General features: G+C 45.0%; 2 protein-coding genes across 2 annotated transcripts in view; one reads left to right on the top strand and one right to left on the bottom strand.

Annotated features, from left to right (window-relative positions):
• Positions 1-827: 827 nt before the first annotated feature.
• LOC146960179 (disintegrin and metalloproteinase domain-containing protein 17-like) lies at positions 828-5,502 on the bottom strand. The gene is made up of 6 exons (XM_085772559.1): positions 5,352-5,502; positions 5,124-5,254; positions 3,515-3,682; positions 3,146-3,202; positions 1,098-1,292; positions 828-1,025 (listed from the first exon to the last, which is right to left on the bottom strand). The coding sequence occupies exons 1-6, from the start codon at positions 5,500-5,502 to the stop codon at positions 828-830; spliced, it is 900 nt and encodes a 299-aa protein (XP_085628685.1).
• A 136-nt stretch (positions 5,503-5,638) lies between these two features.
• LOC146960178 (cleavage and polyadenylation specificity factor subunit 3-like) overlaps positions 5,639-13,645 on the top strand; it is a 32,425-nt gene continuing 24,418 nt past the window's right edge. The window contains exons 1-5 of the mRNA XM_085772558.1: positions 5,639-5,652; positions 5,858-6,035; positions 11,003-11,092; positions 11,227-11,377; positions 12,967-13,142. Of these exons, the coding sequence (XP_085628684.1) occupies positions 5,639-5,652; positions 5,858-6,035; positions 11,003-11,092; positions 11,227-11,377; positions 12,967-13,142 (609 nt within the window). The remainder of the gene's footprint in view (positions 5,653-5,857; positions 6,036-11,002; positions 11,093-11,226; positions 11,378-12,966; positions 13,143-13,645) is intronic.

Below are 13,645 nucleotides of genomic sequence, written 5' to 3'. Positions count from 1 at the left end.
AATTCAAAGTCTCCCGGAGTCTCGCGCGAGACCCAAGTTGCAGTGCTGGTGTATTCAGGCGCAGTAGGAGCTACCGCTTGTGTCATAAACACAGGAATATCAACTCTTTACTTGCTTGAAGTGTACATTTTTTTCCACAGACAGCGTCAGATGGCTACTCAAACATGCGCCGAGAAGTTTTTTTTACTTGAAGCAAGTAAAGAGTTGATATTCCTGTGTTTATGACACAAACGGTAGCTTTTCCCACTGCACCTGAACACACCGCACACAGCAACTGGGTCTCGCGCGAGACTCCGGGAGACTTTGAATTGGATCTAGTTTTACAAACATGTCGGCTTGCTTGAAGTAAATAAACTTCTCGGTGCATGTTTGAGTCTCCATCTGATGCTGTCTGTGGAAAAAAACTGCGGCTTTGAGGGCTGGAAACAGCCTAAACAGCGGAACTTACATCCACTCCCATTCATTGCTGCCGTGGCGATGCGCGGACAGACGCAACTACCGCAAAACAGGAGCGATTAAACTGAAAATCTTCAGATTCATTCTTTTAGACCTAAAATGATATGAAAATACACCCCCGAGTTGAATTCGCCTGGAATTGTCCTTTAAATTCAATAAAAACGTTTTTCTGATTGAATGTGTCTCGATGTGACCAGACTGAGATCTGCTGCAGCAACAAAGCGTCAGTGCGGCGGCTTCAGGACGGAGCCGCTTTAAGAAAATAAAAAATAAAAAAAGTCGTAAAAGTTTGTGAAACCAGCACAGGAGGAGGACGTGAGCGGGACAAACCGGGCACCGTCCGTCCCGTCCGTCCCGTCCCGTCCCGTCCCTCAGCACTGCGTCTCCTTGGTGTCGATCTGGTGTTGCCTCTGCAGCCGGAACATCAGCGCCTTCTCGCTGCGACTCACCGCGCTCGTCTCCGTCAGGTCCTCGAAGGAGCGCCGCCGCTGCTCCGAGCGCTGCGCCGGGCGGCCGAACGCCTCCTGCAGCGCCTCCTCGTCCAGGTGGGAGTCGAAGCTCGGGTCCTCCTGGATGGTGGCCATGCGGGGGGAGTCCAGAGGAGGAGGAGGAGGGGGAGGAGGGGGAGGAGGGGCCGCCACCGCAGGAGGAGGAGGAGGATGGTGAGGAAGATGACAGCAGGAGTCTGGACCGGGGCCGAAGCCGAAGCCGGAGACCGGCGGCGTGCTGGTCTGCTGCGGACCGGACGGCTGGAAGCGCAGGTTGGTGGTCGGGAAGGTCGGAGGCTTGAAGATCCGGACGGACGCGGACTCCAGGCTGCTCAGGAGCTCGGCATTCTGGGAAAATGAACAGAGTCAGTTGAGTTTGATGGTTAAAGACCCCCTCCCATGAAAATCGTGTTTTTCGTGCTTTTCAAATGTTCCTGTGGCATTTTTCTTGTGTTAGAGCACATAGCAGCAGAAAAGGAAGTGCAAAATTGCATTTCAGAGTTTTTCTGCCTTCAAACTGCTGTGAACCAATGGCAGACGCAAACTGGCAGTTTCAGGGAGACTGGAGCTGACGTGTCACAGCTCCAGGGGAGGGCACTAGTGCTACAAGCTCCCGCCCCGCTCTGCATCTGGCCCAGAGGTGAAAGACTTGGCAGCTCGGTGTAGCTGTCAAGGTGTAACAGGTATAGCTCACCTGGTAGAGCAGCTTGCACCGTGAGCAAGGACTATGCTCCAGTCTGGGATCGAATCCCAGTGTGGAGTTTTACGCTAAACGCGCTGAATCTGTAATTGTACAATGTCCAGCTGTCAGCGAGCGGGGGGGTGGGGTGCGAGGAGGTGGCTGGGCGGGTGCAGAGCAGCGCAGTCTCCGCCCACCCTCCAGAGGCGCATTGCTAATGAGCTGCTGGTTTTAAAATGACCAAAAAGGGGGAGGGGGACTTTAAAGATGAACTCTCTTTGTCTCTAACCCTCCTCTCCTCCATGTGCGTTTGTTTTCAACAACAAAGCTGGTGAGAAATCAATCCATGGAGCGGTGGATAAGGTTATTTATCATCTACCATGTTACCATGTGTGTATTTGTGTAGTCTTATCTGTCATAAACAAGGACGCAGCAACACGCCTCCCTGGAACTAGTTACAAGTCATTGATTTAACCAGCACTAGGACTCTGGAGCTGGTTAATTAAGGGACAAATGCTGCATAGTTCCTCTGTAAAGGAGAAGACTTTTAGATTTTTTATTTTTTTAAGTATATTTTTTGGCTTTTCATGCCTTTATTAGATAGGACAGTTGAGAGTGTGACAGGAAATGGGAGGCAGAGGGGGGGGAATGACACGCAGGATAGGGCCGTCCGATGCAGGACTCGAACCGGGGCCGCCTGCACCGAGGACTATAGCCTCTACACACGGGGTGGGTGCTCTGCCAACTCAGCTAAACACCACCCCGACTTTTAGATTTTTTAATGTTCAACTGACGTCAACATGTTGACCTCCTCTCTCAGTCAGATCTCAGAGGGAACTGTGATGAAGAGAAAACCCCCAAAATACGGGGCGGCGTTTAGCTCACTGGGTAGAGCTGCCGCCCCATGTTGAGGCTCAGTCCTCGGATCAGGCAGCCCCAGTTCGAGTCCGGCGTCGGACGGCCCTTTCCTGCGTGTCATTCCCCCCCTCTCTGCCTCCCCATTTCCTGTCTCTCTCTCGACTGCACTATCAATTAAAGGCAATAAAAGCCCAAAAAATATACTTAAAAAAAAGAAAACAAAAAAACAAAACAAAATATTCACTTTACAAAAGCCACCGCTCCTTTGTTCCCTCTTCATCCACATCAGGTCTCAACATCTTAATGAGTCTGAATGTTCAGGAACCAAATACAGTGAAAATATAATTGCATTCTAATTATATAAACAAAATATTAAATCCTTCAGAGGAAATGTTTGAAGTTTTTAAAAATAATTTTTCTTACGAATGACATTTCAATTCCTACCAATTCAGTGTTATTAGTCATTATTGTTAGTCATTAACGTAATTTAACCCATTTACTGTGTAATTTCTTTTACTTTGGCTACAAAGCCAGGTGGGTATCCTGCAGGTGATGATTCATATCAGACATGCAGTATTTCCTCCTTTCGCTGCAATTTCATTGCATTAATTGTGAATAACAAGTAATTGTGACATCCCTAAAATACACACAATCAGATACTCACACTGGGGAAGAACAGAGACTTTGTGGTTTGCTCGTATTGTTTATCCAGCTTCTTGTCCTGAGAGAAGAAGATAAAGAAACTTTATTAATCCTGAAGGAGGTTGTTCACAGAAGAAAAGACAAAAGACAAGAGTAAACTAAACTAATCTCTGCACATCTTATAAAATATATATTTAAATGACTGTCCACCTGATCTATACAGACTAAAGACAGGAAAGACTTTATCATCTTCAGATTCTGTCTGTAGCACCTTAATCCCTTAATACTCATGAAAATACAGTGGTAATACGTCTCTGTAACGCGTCAGTCAGACAGTGTGACTGACAGTGTGTAGTTTAGTTCCTGACAGAGACAGAACGGAGCGACTCACCACACAGTGGACCAGGATGCTGATAGGAACCCAGAAGAGCAGAGAGAACGCCACCACCGACCCCACGATGTTGTCGGCCAGAAACTTCCCAAACGTGTTGATGTCCAGTTTGTCGATGAAGTCCCACAGACGCTCCACCACGTCCTGCACCTGCTTCATGCACTTCCCCTGCAGGAGACACACACACACACACACACACACACACACACACACACACACACACACACACACACAAGCTGTGTTTACACACATACACACACAAGCTTTGTTTACATGGAGCCAAATATTCAGATTAGATTCGGTTTAGAGTCCAAACTGAATGAAAATGCTCCATATAAACAGCTCAATCACAACAAACAAGCCCAAACCAAATCAAGTTTCATTCGGTTTCACAGAGGCAGAATAAACCTTTTCTTAAATCGATCAAAAGTATAAAACAATAAAATAAAATCATGTAAACAGTTGACCTGAAAGACTCATTCAGAAAGGATTCAATCAGAAAGAGGAAAAAGTCTCCATGTAAACCCACCTACACACACTCACATCCCGCTTGTCTTTAATGTGTTTTTTTTTTTTTGGGGGGGGGGGGTTCCCCCTTTTACAAAGCATTTTATATAATAACACGTGAACATGGGGTGTTTTCTATTATAATAACACAAGGAAATAAATAATTAACCAAAAACTTAAAGCAGATAACAGCGGCACGGCCGTTTCGGCTAATGCTGTGTTCAAGGCAGGCTTTTGAAACCGTAAGTTACAGCTTCAAGTCACAACTACGACTTGGTAGCGTTCCAGGTAACCCGTAGCTCGTGTTTTTACCGTCCTGTTGTCTGTGAAAGTTCCCTATAACGGCCACTCGTAACTTCCGACCCGTGAACTCGTACCAGATCGAACTGGTATGACTTCACAGGAAGGAAAAACACAAAGTACGAGTTTCCTTGAACGCACCATGAGTTAGCAGCCCCCGCCCTTGTCAGGCATCAATTGGTCCTCGTGCTACGTCACCACATTCACGCGCATCCCTTGGCTGCACACACAGCCCTTCATGCCGTTCTCTCCCCTCATTGGATAACACTTGTATCCCACAAGGAAAATTTTCTCCTCGGGTTACAGCAGAGCAGAGTGACGGAGAGACTCGTGTTTAGGCTGAAATACTTCATGTAAGTGATTGCTGACGGAAAATAGGACTATTTAGGACTTATATTAACAAAAACATTCCACTGATATCTGCTTTAAACAAAAGAGGGGCTTTTCAGGGAAATATACCTTTCCAATGCTTTCAGATGTCTTCAAATTTGGAATGAGTGTGATGTCATACCATTCATCAACAGATGGTTTAAGCCATTTCTTTGTGATTACACCTAAACTCAGTTCCAAATAAATAGTTTTCACACTCATAGTAGTTGAGCTAGAAGTTTGTCTTCAATGTGTTTTAAAGCTGCCGTGTGTGTGTGTGTGTGTGTGTGTGTGTGTGTGTGTGTGTGTGTGTGTGTGTGTGTGTGTGTGTGTGTGTGTGTGTGTGTGTGTGTGTGTGTGTGTGTGTGTGTGTGTGTGTGTGTGTGTGTGTGTGTGTGTGTGTGTGTGTGTGTGTGTGTGTGTTTCCACTCACCGCTCCGTCACAGAAGCCCACGGTGCAGGGTTTCCCTTTACGCAGGAACAGGAAGTTGCCCGTCTTGTCCTGGTGGGGGGCGCAGATGCCGCTGGTGCTCCGGCAGCAGACTCTGCACGACGCGTTGGTTTCTATAGAGACGAGAGGGAACAGATACAAGACTGAGACGGATGCATCATCATCATCATCACCACCACCACCTTGGTCTCACGCCGGTGTGGTCGTTACCGTTGCAGGCGCAGGGCTGCAGCTTCAGGACGGCCTGACAGAAAGGAACGCACTCCCCGTCCAGACACTCGCCGCTGTCCAGACACGCCGTCTTATCGGGAGCGTTTTCAGGAGGAGGACACTCGCTGCTGTTTCCTGTCACAACACACATAACAACACACACACGTGTAGTTTTTTGGTTATTGTTAGATGATTTGATCAGATCTGATCCAAGAGCATTTGTTGTTGTGAGTCTGTCCCTCACACACCTTGTGCTTCTGAAAGTAAACTGTAAATTATCAGTCAACATGTTGTTGTCAAGGTAACATGAAAGGGGGTAGGTGCTGTTCCATTCATGTTTATAGTATCTGGACCCTCACAGACTCTCACACTCAGTCACTTTACAGCTGACAAAGAGAGAGGGAGTGATGCTGCCTGTCGCTCAGGTGGAGCTGTGACGGAGCTGTGTGTTGATGCTGTGTGTGTGCGTGTGTGTGTGTGTGTGTGTGTGTGTGTGTGTGTGACAGTAACATCTCGGCAGACGACATGCTCTACACGGAGACGGACCTGGAGGACAGCATGGAGAAGATCGAGACCATCAACTTCCACGAGGTGAAGGAAGTGGCCGGCATCAAGTTCTGGTGTTACCACGCCGGACACGTGCTGGGCGCCGCCATGTTCATGATCGAGATCGCCGGCGTCAAGGTAACGGACGCTCACCGCCACTCACATGACTCAGCTGTTCAACCCTCTGTTGGTGTTTTGTTTATTGCTTTTTTACTTTATTTTGCAAATAAATCGATGTACAAACCAATAAGGCAAATAGTAAACTTGTAAATATAAATAAATACAAAACATAAGATATAAGAGCATGAAATAAAATAAACAAACATCAAATAAACAAGACAAAGAAAAGAAAGTATGTACAGTAAAGTAAATAAATTAGAAAAATTAAACATTTCAATCAATAATCGATGTGACCAGATCAATAAACTGAGTCTGACAAACAGGAAATCAGAAGTAAGGCTTCTAAAACATGCAGCATCCCTTCAAAATAAAAGCATGGAAATACAAATCCTTTTAAAAAAAGAAACTGTTTTTAACACCGTGTTGTCCTGCACTTTATCGTCATCATGTCTAAATGGAAGCGCATATTGATAAGTAATTTCATCAACTCACAAAAAATATTTCCCAGAATGCACCTCTTCACCTAAACTTCATTATCACATAATATCACATTATGTAAATTATAAACATATGAATCGCAGTGATTCACTCTCTCTGCTGCGACAAAGAACAGATGTTATTATGATTTATTTATCTTAGTTGGAGCAGAAACAGTGAAGATTAAAACGCAGCTGTGTTTTGATTAAAAAGTGATTGATTGAAAATCCTAATCAATAATCACAGACTTCAGGCTCCAGAGTCAATTTCTCTTCATTTGATGAGCAAAATAAACTGTTTAAAGACGTCGCCTCGGGCTTTAAGTTGAAGGATGGTTTTATAATTTTAACATTTTGTTGAATAATCCAATTAATAATAAACAAATGTATACTTTTAGATCATTTTATTCATTTGTATGTTGTGTTAATCCTATATATGCTGGTGTTGATGTATAATTAATTCAAATATCATGACAAGGAGAGTTTGAAGGTGATCCGTGACTAAATCTGAAGTTAATTCCCATCTACTGATTACCTTGTTTTAACCAGTCAACAGGCCTCCTGAGGTGTGTGTATATTAACCTACACCTGAAATACACAGCATCATAAAATATGCATGCACTTAAACTTTTATATGAAATAACAGGGTATCCACGGGGTCTTAAAAAGTCTAAAATTTGAAAATCTAAATTTTAGGCCTTAAAATGTCTTAAATTTGTTGAATTATTGTGTTCAAGTCTTAAATAATTTTAGACAGGTCTTAAATTTTCTTATGCCCACCATGGACGAGCATTTCACTCGCATTTGCCCCTAAAAAAAAATACATGTGTGAACCAGGAAAATCACAAAAAGAAAGAGCACAACCTGCGATTGGTCAAAAACTACAAATCCCACAATTCTCTGGCCTCAACAATAACAGTAGTTAGTGTAAGTAAGGGAGAGTGGAGCTGTCGGTGAAAAGAGGAAACAACGCCACGTCTGGTCCTGTTCTATGTTGTTCGTTCACACCGTCACCGTTTATTCGTTACGTCCGCGGTGTAAAAGGCCGTGACGCAAAGACGCGATTAGGCGCGAGACGCGATTAGGCGCGCGACGCGGTAGACGCGACTTTTTTTTTTTGCGACGCAATACACGCGATTTGTTTTGTGCGACGGGACCTTCGCGTCTTCGTCTATTTCATCGTGTTTGGTGGGAAGACCCACAAGGGGCTTCCCACCAAACACGAGGAACGCTTTTTTTTCGCTCGAGTTGTGACGCGCGACCAAACGCGAGATACGCGGTTTGACGCTCTTTTTGACTCGTGTCAAAAAAAAATTCACGAGCCCGCCAACAACTTTTTTTTTTTTTCAAAGCAGGTTCAACTGGACTTAGTTATTTGTCTAGGAAGACGTTTCACCTCTCATCCAAGAGGCTTCATCAGTTCATGTAGCATCTGACCAGGCTGGGACTGGTCCAACTAACTGGTCTGGAGACTCAGTAGAAGTCCAGTTGCTTTCGATTTAACCTCCTTTGAAATACTATGACCTGGACAAATGAGAATATGCACAGGCCTACAACAACATTTCTGCTCTCATCGACCATGGTTGAGGTCACAACGCTGCTCTGTAGCTGCTCTGGAAGTCCGAGACACTGAGGCCAAACGCCGCCGTCGCTTCTGATCCATGTCGGCGAGTTCCGGGCTGATGAGCTACAGAGACTTTAGAGTCAAAGGAGCAGTGCGTCGCTGTGTCGGACTGTTTGGATTTAATGAAGAAGCTGCACAGAGTCAGGTGAGCAGAAGCTGCCCCCCCCCCCCCCCCCGCCCCCCCCTCACCGTGGAGCCGCTGCTGTCTCACAGCCGCCACCGACCCCTAGAATAAAACACCACCGACCCCTAGCGTGACGCACAGTATACTGTTATGAGACACATTATGCATCCCAACTGTCTTTTTTTTTAGAGGATTTTTTTTTTTTAACCAAGAATGCGAAAAATCATGATCCAGGGGCCAAAATTCGAAACAAATATATTTTTAATCATAATTCTCATTATTCTCCTGATGTCGGTTTAATGTAAACAGATTGAGCTGATACGCGAGAGTAATGTGACAGCGGGGCAGTGCTGCAGCTGCTGTGCTGTGATGGACCTGATCAGACTGGTGGTGGTCCACAGTGAATCAGTCCCAGATCCTCCACCGTCAGCAGATCCCCCGAAAGCCCCCGCAAATAATACATCGACAAGAAGTTAAGTGGCAAGTTGCACCTTTTCGTCGGCTTATTATTTGCGGATTTTTTTTTTATAGCCTATATAACGTCACTGCAACATGCGGCTCTCAGTGCTTGTCGGTGTTGTGTCTATAAATTGTGAAATAACTTTTCCTCAATAGAAATATGAGACGTGGTCGATAGGTTTCATTCATCCATGTTTTGGCAGACAATACAAATAACCAATGATAATGAGATTTCCACCGCGTCGAACCAATCATGTGGCTGGAATAGAGCCAGTCAACAGTAACATGTGCATTTGTTTGGGTTGCTGCAGATGTGCACATCAGCTGACACCGCCAGAGAGAGACACATAACAGCCGCTTCAAGGAGACTAGCGGACTTTTTTTTTTTTTAATAGCCTCTTCATTCATCTTGGGCGGGGGGCGGTGCGCCGTCTTATAATGTTACAGAAAACCCTGCATTATGTTTTTTACAACTCGTGTTCCTACACTATAGAGACAACTTGCTGTTGGCTCTATATTTCAAGAAACTTGTTTTCTGTTTAAAAGGCACAATTCACCCATCTTTTAACCGGGTAGTTACGTCTCCAGTCTGTCGAGCGGGCGAGCGCACAGCTGATGTGCTTCCATGACAACAGACGCACGGATTCAGTGTGGACAGAGAGCGTCAGATGTGACGCGATTGTCGGACGCTCGTTCGCGTCGCATCCAGTTAGGACACGGTGTGAGCAGCCACATCCACTGCGCTCTGGATCAGCTGATCGGTGCTCAGGTGACGTTAGATCTTCACTTTTTTAAACTCATACAAAGTGCAGCCAAACAGCAGGCTGAAGAGAGAGGAGCAGCAGCAGCAGCAGCAGCTCTGACAGCTCCTCTGTGGCGCTGCAGACAGGCTGCAGGTGAGCTGGCCTGAGAGCAGAGTGCCGTCTCTTTTTTTTTTTTTTTTTTTAGCAGCCTTTGTTACAGATAGGCTACATGTCCATGTGCATGTGCATGAGAACTGATTTTGAATCGAAGAGACACCCAAATATTCACATCCTTCAGTCCAGGCTTTTGAAAAGAGAGTAGCCTATAAAATCAGCTTCATGTAGCAGTTAACTTTAAAATGGTTCGAATATATTGCTGCTGAGTAAATCTGAAACATGTGATGTGCATTTTTTTGGGGGGAAATATGGCTTCTGATATAATAGTCTGTAGACATCATCATCATTCAACGTTTTCACATGGTCTGGTGTTAATAAAGCAAACTAAAAATCGCAAAAAGAAAATCAAGAATCGGTTGAATCGAAAATCGATTTTGAATCGAATCGTGACCCTAAAAGTCGGAATCGAATCGTGAGCCACCCAAAGATTCACATCCCTAGTACAGAGACCTGCCACAGTGTCATGGTGCATTAATATAAACTTCAACCTCAGAGCTGTCAGTCCTCAGACTGTCCTGACTGTCCCTGAACATCACACAGGGATGCAAACAGCGCGCCGAAAAGCGAAACTCGCTTTTTTCATGACCAATTAGGTGACTTGTGTGAATCGTTCAGATCCGAAGAGTTTTTGTTTTGAGGGGGGGGGGGGTCTCAGCGTCTCAGCTGGGGTCAGTAAAATGTTTTTCTAACAGGCTGACAGTGACAATCACGTGAGGCGAACTCATTCATGGTCTCTGATTATACTGATAACAGCCGACCTCCAATGTAGACGCGCGACATGCACCCACGTTACCCAAAGCGGTGACGCCGTTTTTTCCCCCCGTGCACGTCCGCGGCGCACAGCTCCACGGACGTGCACGGTTCCCTACGTTGCTGTGTCAGGCAGGTGTTTCCATGGAGCTCTGCCCCGTTTCAGAGGTGAAGGAAGCCCTGAGTGGAAAGACGTCGCCTCCGCCATGTAGAATGTGTTCAATTAAAGTGAAACTAACACATTATATAGGCCTATATGTCCATTACACACTGAATGAAACATCCCATGTCTTTATTTCTTCAGTTTATTTTAATAGTAATAATTATGACTAACATTCAGTGAAGACCTAAAAATCAGTATCTCCAAAATTGAAATATTGCAATGGTTTTTATTTTTTTAAAGCATTTTTAATATAGAAATGTTGGCCTTCTGAAAACTGTCCATCTATATGCACTCAATACTTGGTTGGGGTTGAACTACTGGAAATTGACTTTTCTGTGATATTGTTAATGGTGAGCCCCCCCCCCCCGCCAGACAATACCTCTCTTTTTTGGTCCTGACCCGTTTGCATCCCTGTATATATGTGTGTGTGTGTGTGTGTGTGTGTGTGTGTGTGTGTGTGTGTGTGTAGTTGTTGTACACAGGAGACTTCTCCCGTCAGGAGGACAGACACTTGATGGCGGCGGAGATCCCCAGCGTCAAACCAGACATCCTCATCACCGTGAGTGGAAGCATTCAAACCGTTCAAACTTTATTTAAACACAGAGCACAGACACTTAACATTGAACCTGTGTGTGTTTGTTGTGTGTGTGTGTGTGTGTGTGTGTGTTTGTTGTGTGTGTGTGTGTGTGTCAGGAGTCGACCTACGGGACTCACATCCACGAGAAGCGGGAGGAGCGAGAGGCTCGGTTCTGCAACACGGTCCACGACATCGTCAACAGAGAAGGTCGATGTCTGATCCCCGTGTTCGCTCTGGGCCGAGCGCAGGAGCTGCTGCTCATCCTCGGTGAGACCACGGCAACAACGACGCCATGACGACGCACGGCGACCTAAGAGTGGCGCTTTCCCTTCAGCTGAGGGAAAAATGAATTCAGGCTTCAAGTTTTATTTACAAGATTAAACTAAGGGACGTGTTTCTGTCTATGGATCACACAGAAACATTTTCATTCACCATACACACTCGTTAAAGCCCCAGTGTGTAACTTATTTGGCTTTTTAGTAGCAAAAATCTAATATTGCTTTCATAAATACGTATTTCACTGAAGTCGAATCACACCCGCATACAAATGAAAGCTTTCTCGTACCTTAGAATGAGTTGTTACAAGTCGTTACAAATACATGAGTGGGCGACGCACCGAACCGAGGCGGCCATGTTGCATCGTGACCGTAGGTAACCACGGAAACTCAGCGGAGCTGTGGGCTCGGCCTGTTAAAACTGTCACCACTGTGTAGTGTGAGGAAGGATGGAGGCACTGGTGTTGCATTCAGGTGCAGTCAGGCAGACGGCCGTCGGCAAACCAACCGGATGTCATTTTACTCGACGAGAGAAAGCCGGTAAAACGTGGGTCGGGTAAACAATACGACATCACCATGACAACATATTGTCACGGCTGTATTGTTTTGCCTCGTGCTGGCGGACCACTTGTTTACATAGACGCTTGTTTATCCTGTTACATGCAGCGTCTGTTGTCTGTCTGACCTCTGCCCGATTTCAGGTGAATGCAACATCAAGAATACGTTCAGATATGCAACCGCACCGCTAGATGGGGGGAATTCCTACATATTATACCTTTAAAGAGGAACTATGCAAGATTTTTACCTTAAAGGGATAGTTCAACATTTTGGCAAATTGGTCCATTGCCATAATCCCTATAGTCATAGCAGTAGGTTCGTTAAAGGGATAGTTCACCCTAGAATGATATTTCGCTCATTATCTACTCACCCTCATGTGGACTAAGGGCTGGAAGAATTTTCAGAGTCCACCGTCCCTTCTCTGAGTTACAGGGGGTCTCGGCGTAGCAGTGCATTTCAATGCAACGGTTGCAAAGGGACACCAGAGCTCTTCGTAAAAAAACACACACAAAAAAACATCCAAATACCTCCATGATGCTCGTATGTAATGTCCGTCTTGTGCTGAAGCCCCAAATTGCGTAATTGTCCCGAAAAAAATTAAATAAGTCTATATTTTAAGCTTGTTTGTAGCGGAAGCTTCTCGAAGCTCCTCTTCCTGGTCCGTCCAAATCTCGCGTGATTTGCGCCGGCGTCAGTGCGGTTACTGCGAATCACGCGAGATTTGGACGGACCAGGCAATTTGGGGCTTCAGCACAAGACGGACATTACATACGAGCATCATGGAGGTATTTGGATGTTTTTTTGTGTGTGTTTTTTTACGAAGAGCTCTGGTGTCCCTTTGCTACCGTGGCATTGAAATGCACTGCTACGCCAAGACCCCCTGTAACTCAGAGAAGGGACGGTGGACTCTGAAAATTCTTCCAGCCCTTAGTCAACATGAGGGTGAGTAGATAATGAGCGAAATATCATTCTAGGGTGAACTATCCCTTTAACTTTATTTGTGTGTGTGTGTGTGTGGACCAGACGAGTACTGGCAGAACCACCCGGAGCTCCACGACATCCCGATCTTCTACGCTTCGTCTCTGGCCAGGAAGTGCATGGCCGTGTACCAGACCTACATCAACGCCATGAACGACAAGATCCGCAAGGCCATCAACATCAACAACCCCTTCGTCTTCAAGCACATCAGCAACCTGAAGGTTTGTTTTGTTTTTGTTTTTGTTTTTACTTTTCTGTCCTGTTTTATTGTGTCGTCAGGTTTGTTCTGTCCTTTGTTTTCCGTTTTGTCTGTTTTGGTCAGTGTATTGTCAGTGTATACATTGTGTATGTTTAGGGTTGCAAAGGGGCGGAAAATTTCCAGTTTTTTATTCCAAATTGGAAAATATCCATGGGAATTATGGGAAATTATGGGAATTTATGGGGATTAACTGGAAATCTGGGGTAATTTAAACAAACTGTATCATATCCAAACATAAATGTAAATATTTTGTTTCGTCATAAGCAGACATCCATGCAAAATAACAATACAATTAAAAAACATGACATTTCAACAGATTTATTTGTGAGTAGAACTTTATCAAGTTCTAATTCTTGTATGAACAATCAGCTATTTTACTGAACAACAAAAACATGAATATTGAGTAAAATATTACTAATTGCTTATTAAGGGCCAACCTTCAATTTTGTAAATTTCGGATTTATT

Source organism: Trachurus japonicus, unplaced genomic scaffold, assembly GCF_045865225.1.
Source record: "Trachurus japonicus isolate A0001 unplaced genomic scaffold, Traja_1.0 AP030635.1".
Classification (NCBI taxonomy): Eukaryota; Metazoa; Chordata; class Actinopteri; order Carangiformes; family Carangidae; genus Trachurus; species Trachurus japonicus.
Note: the sequence above shows the minus strand (reverse complement) of the source record. Positions and strands in the feature narration are given on the sequence as shown.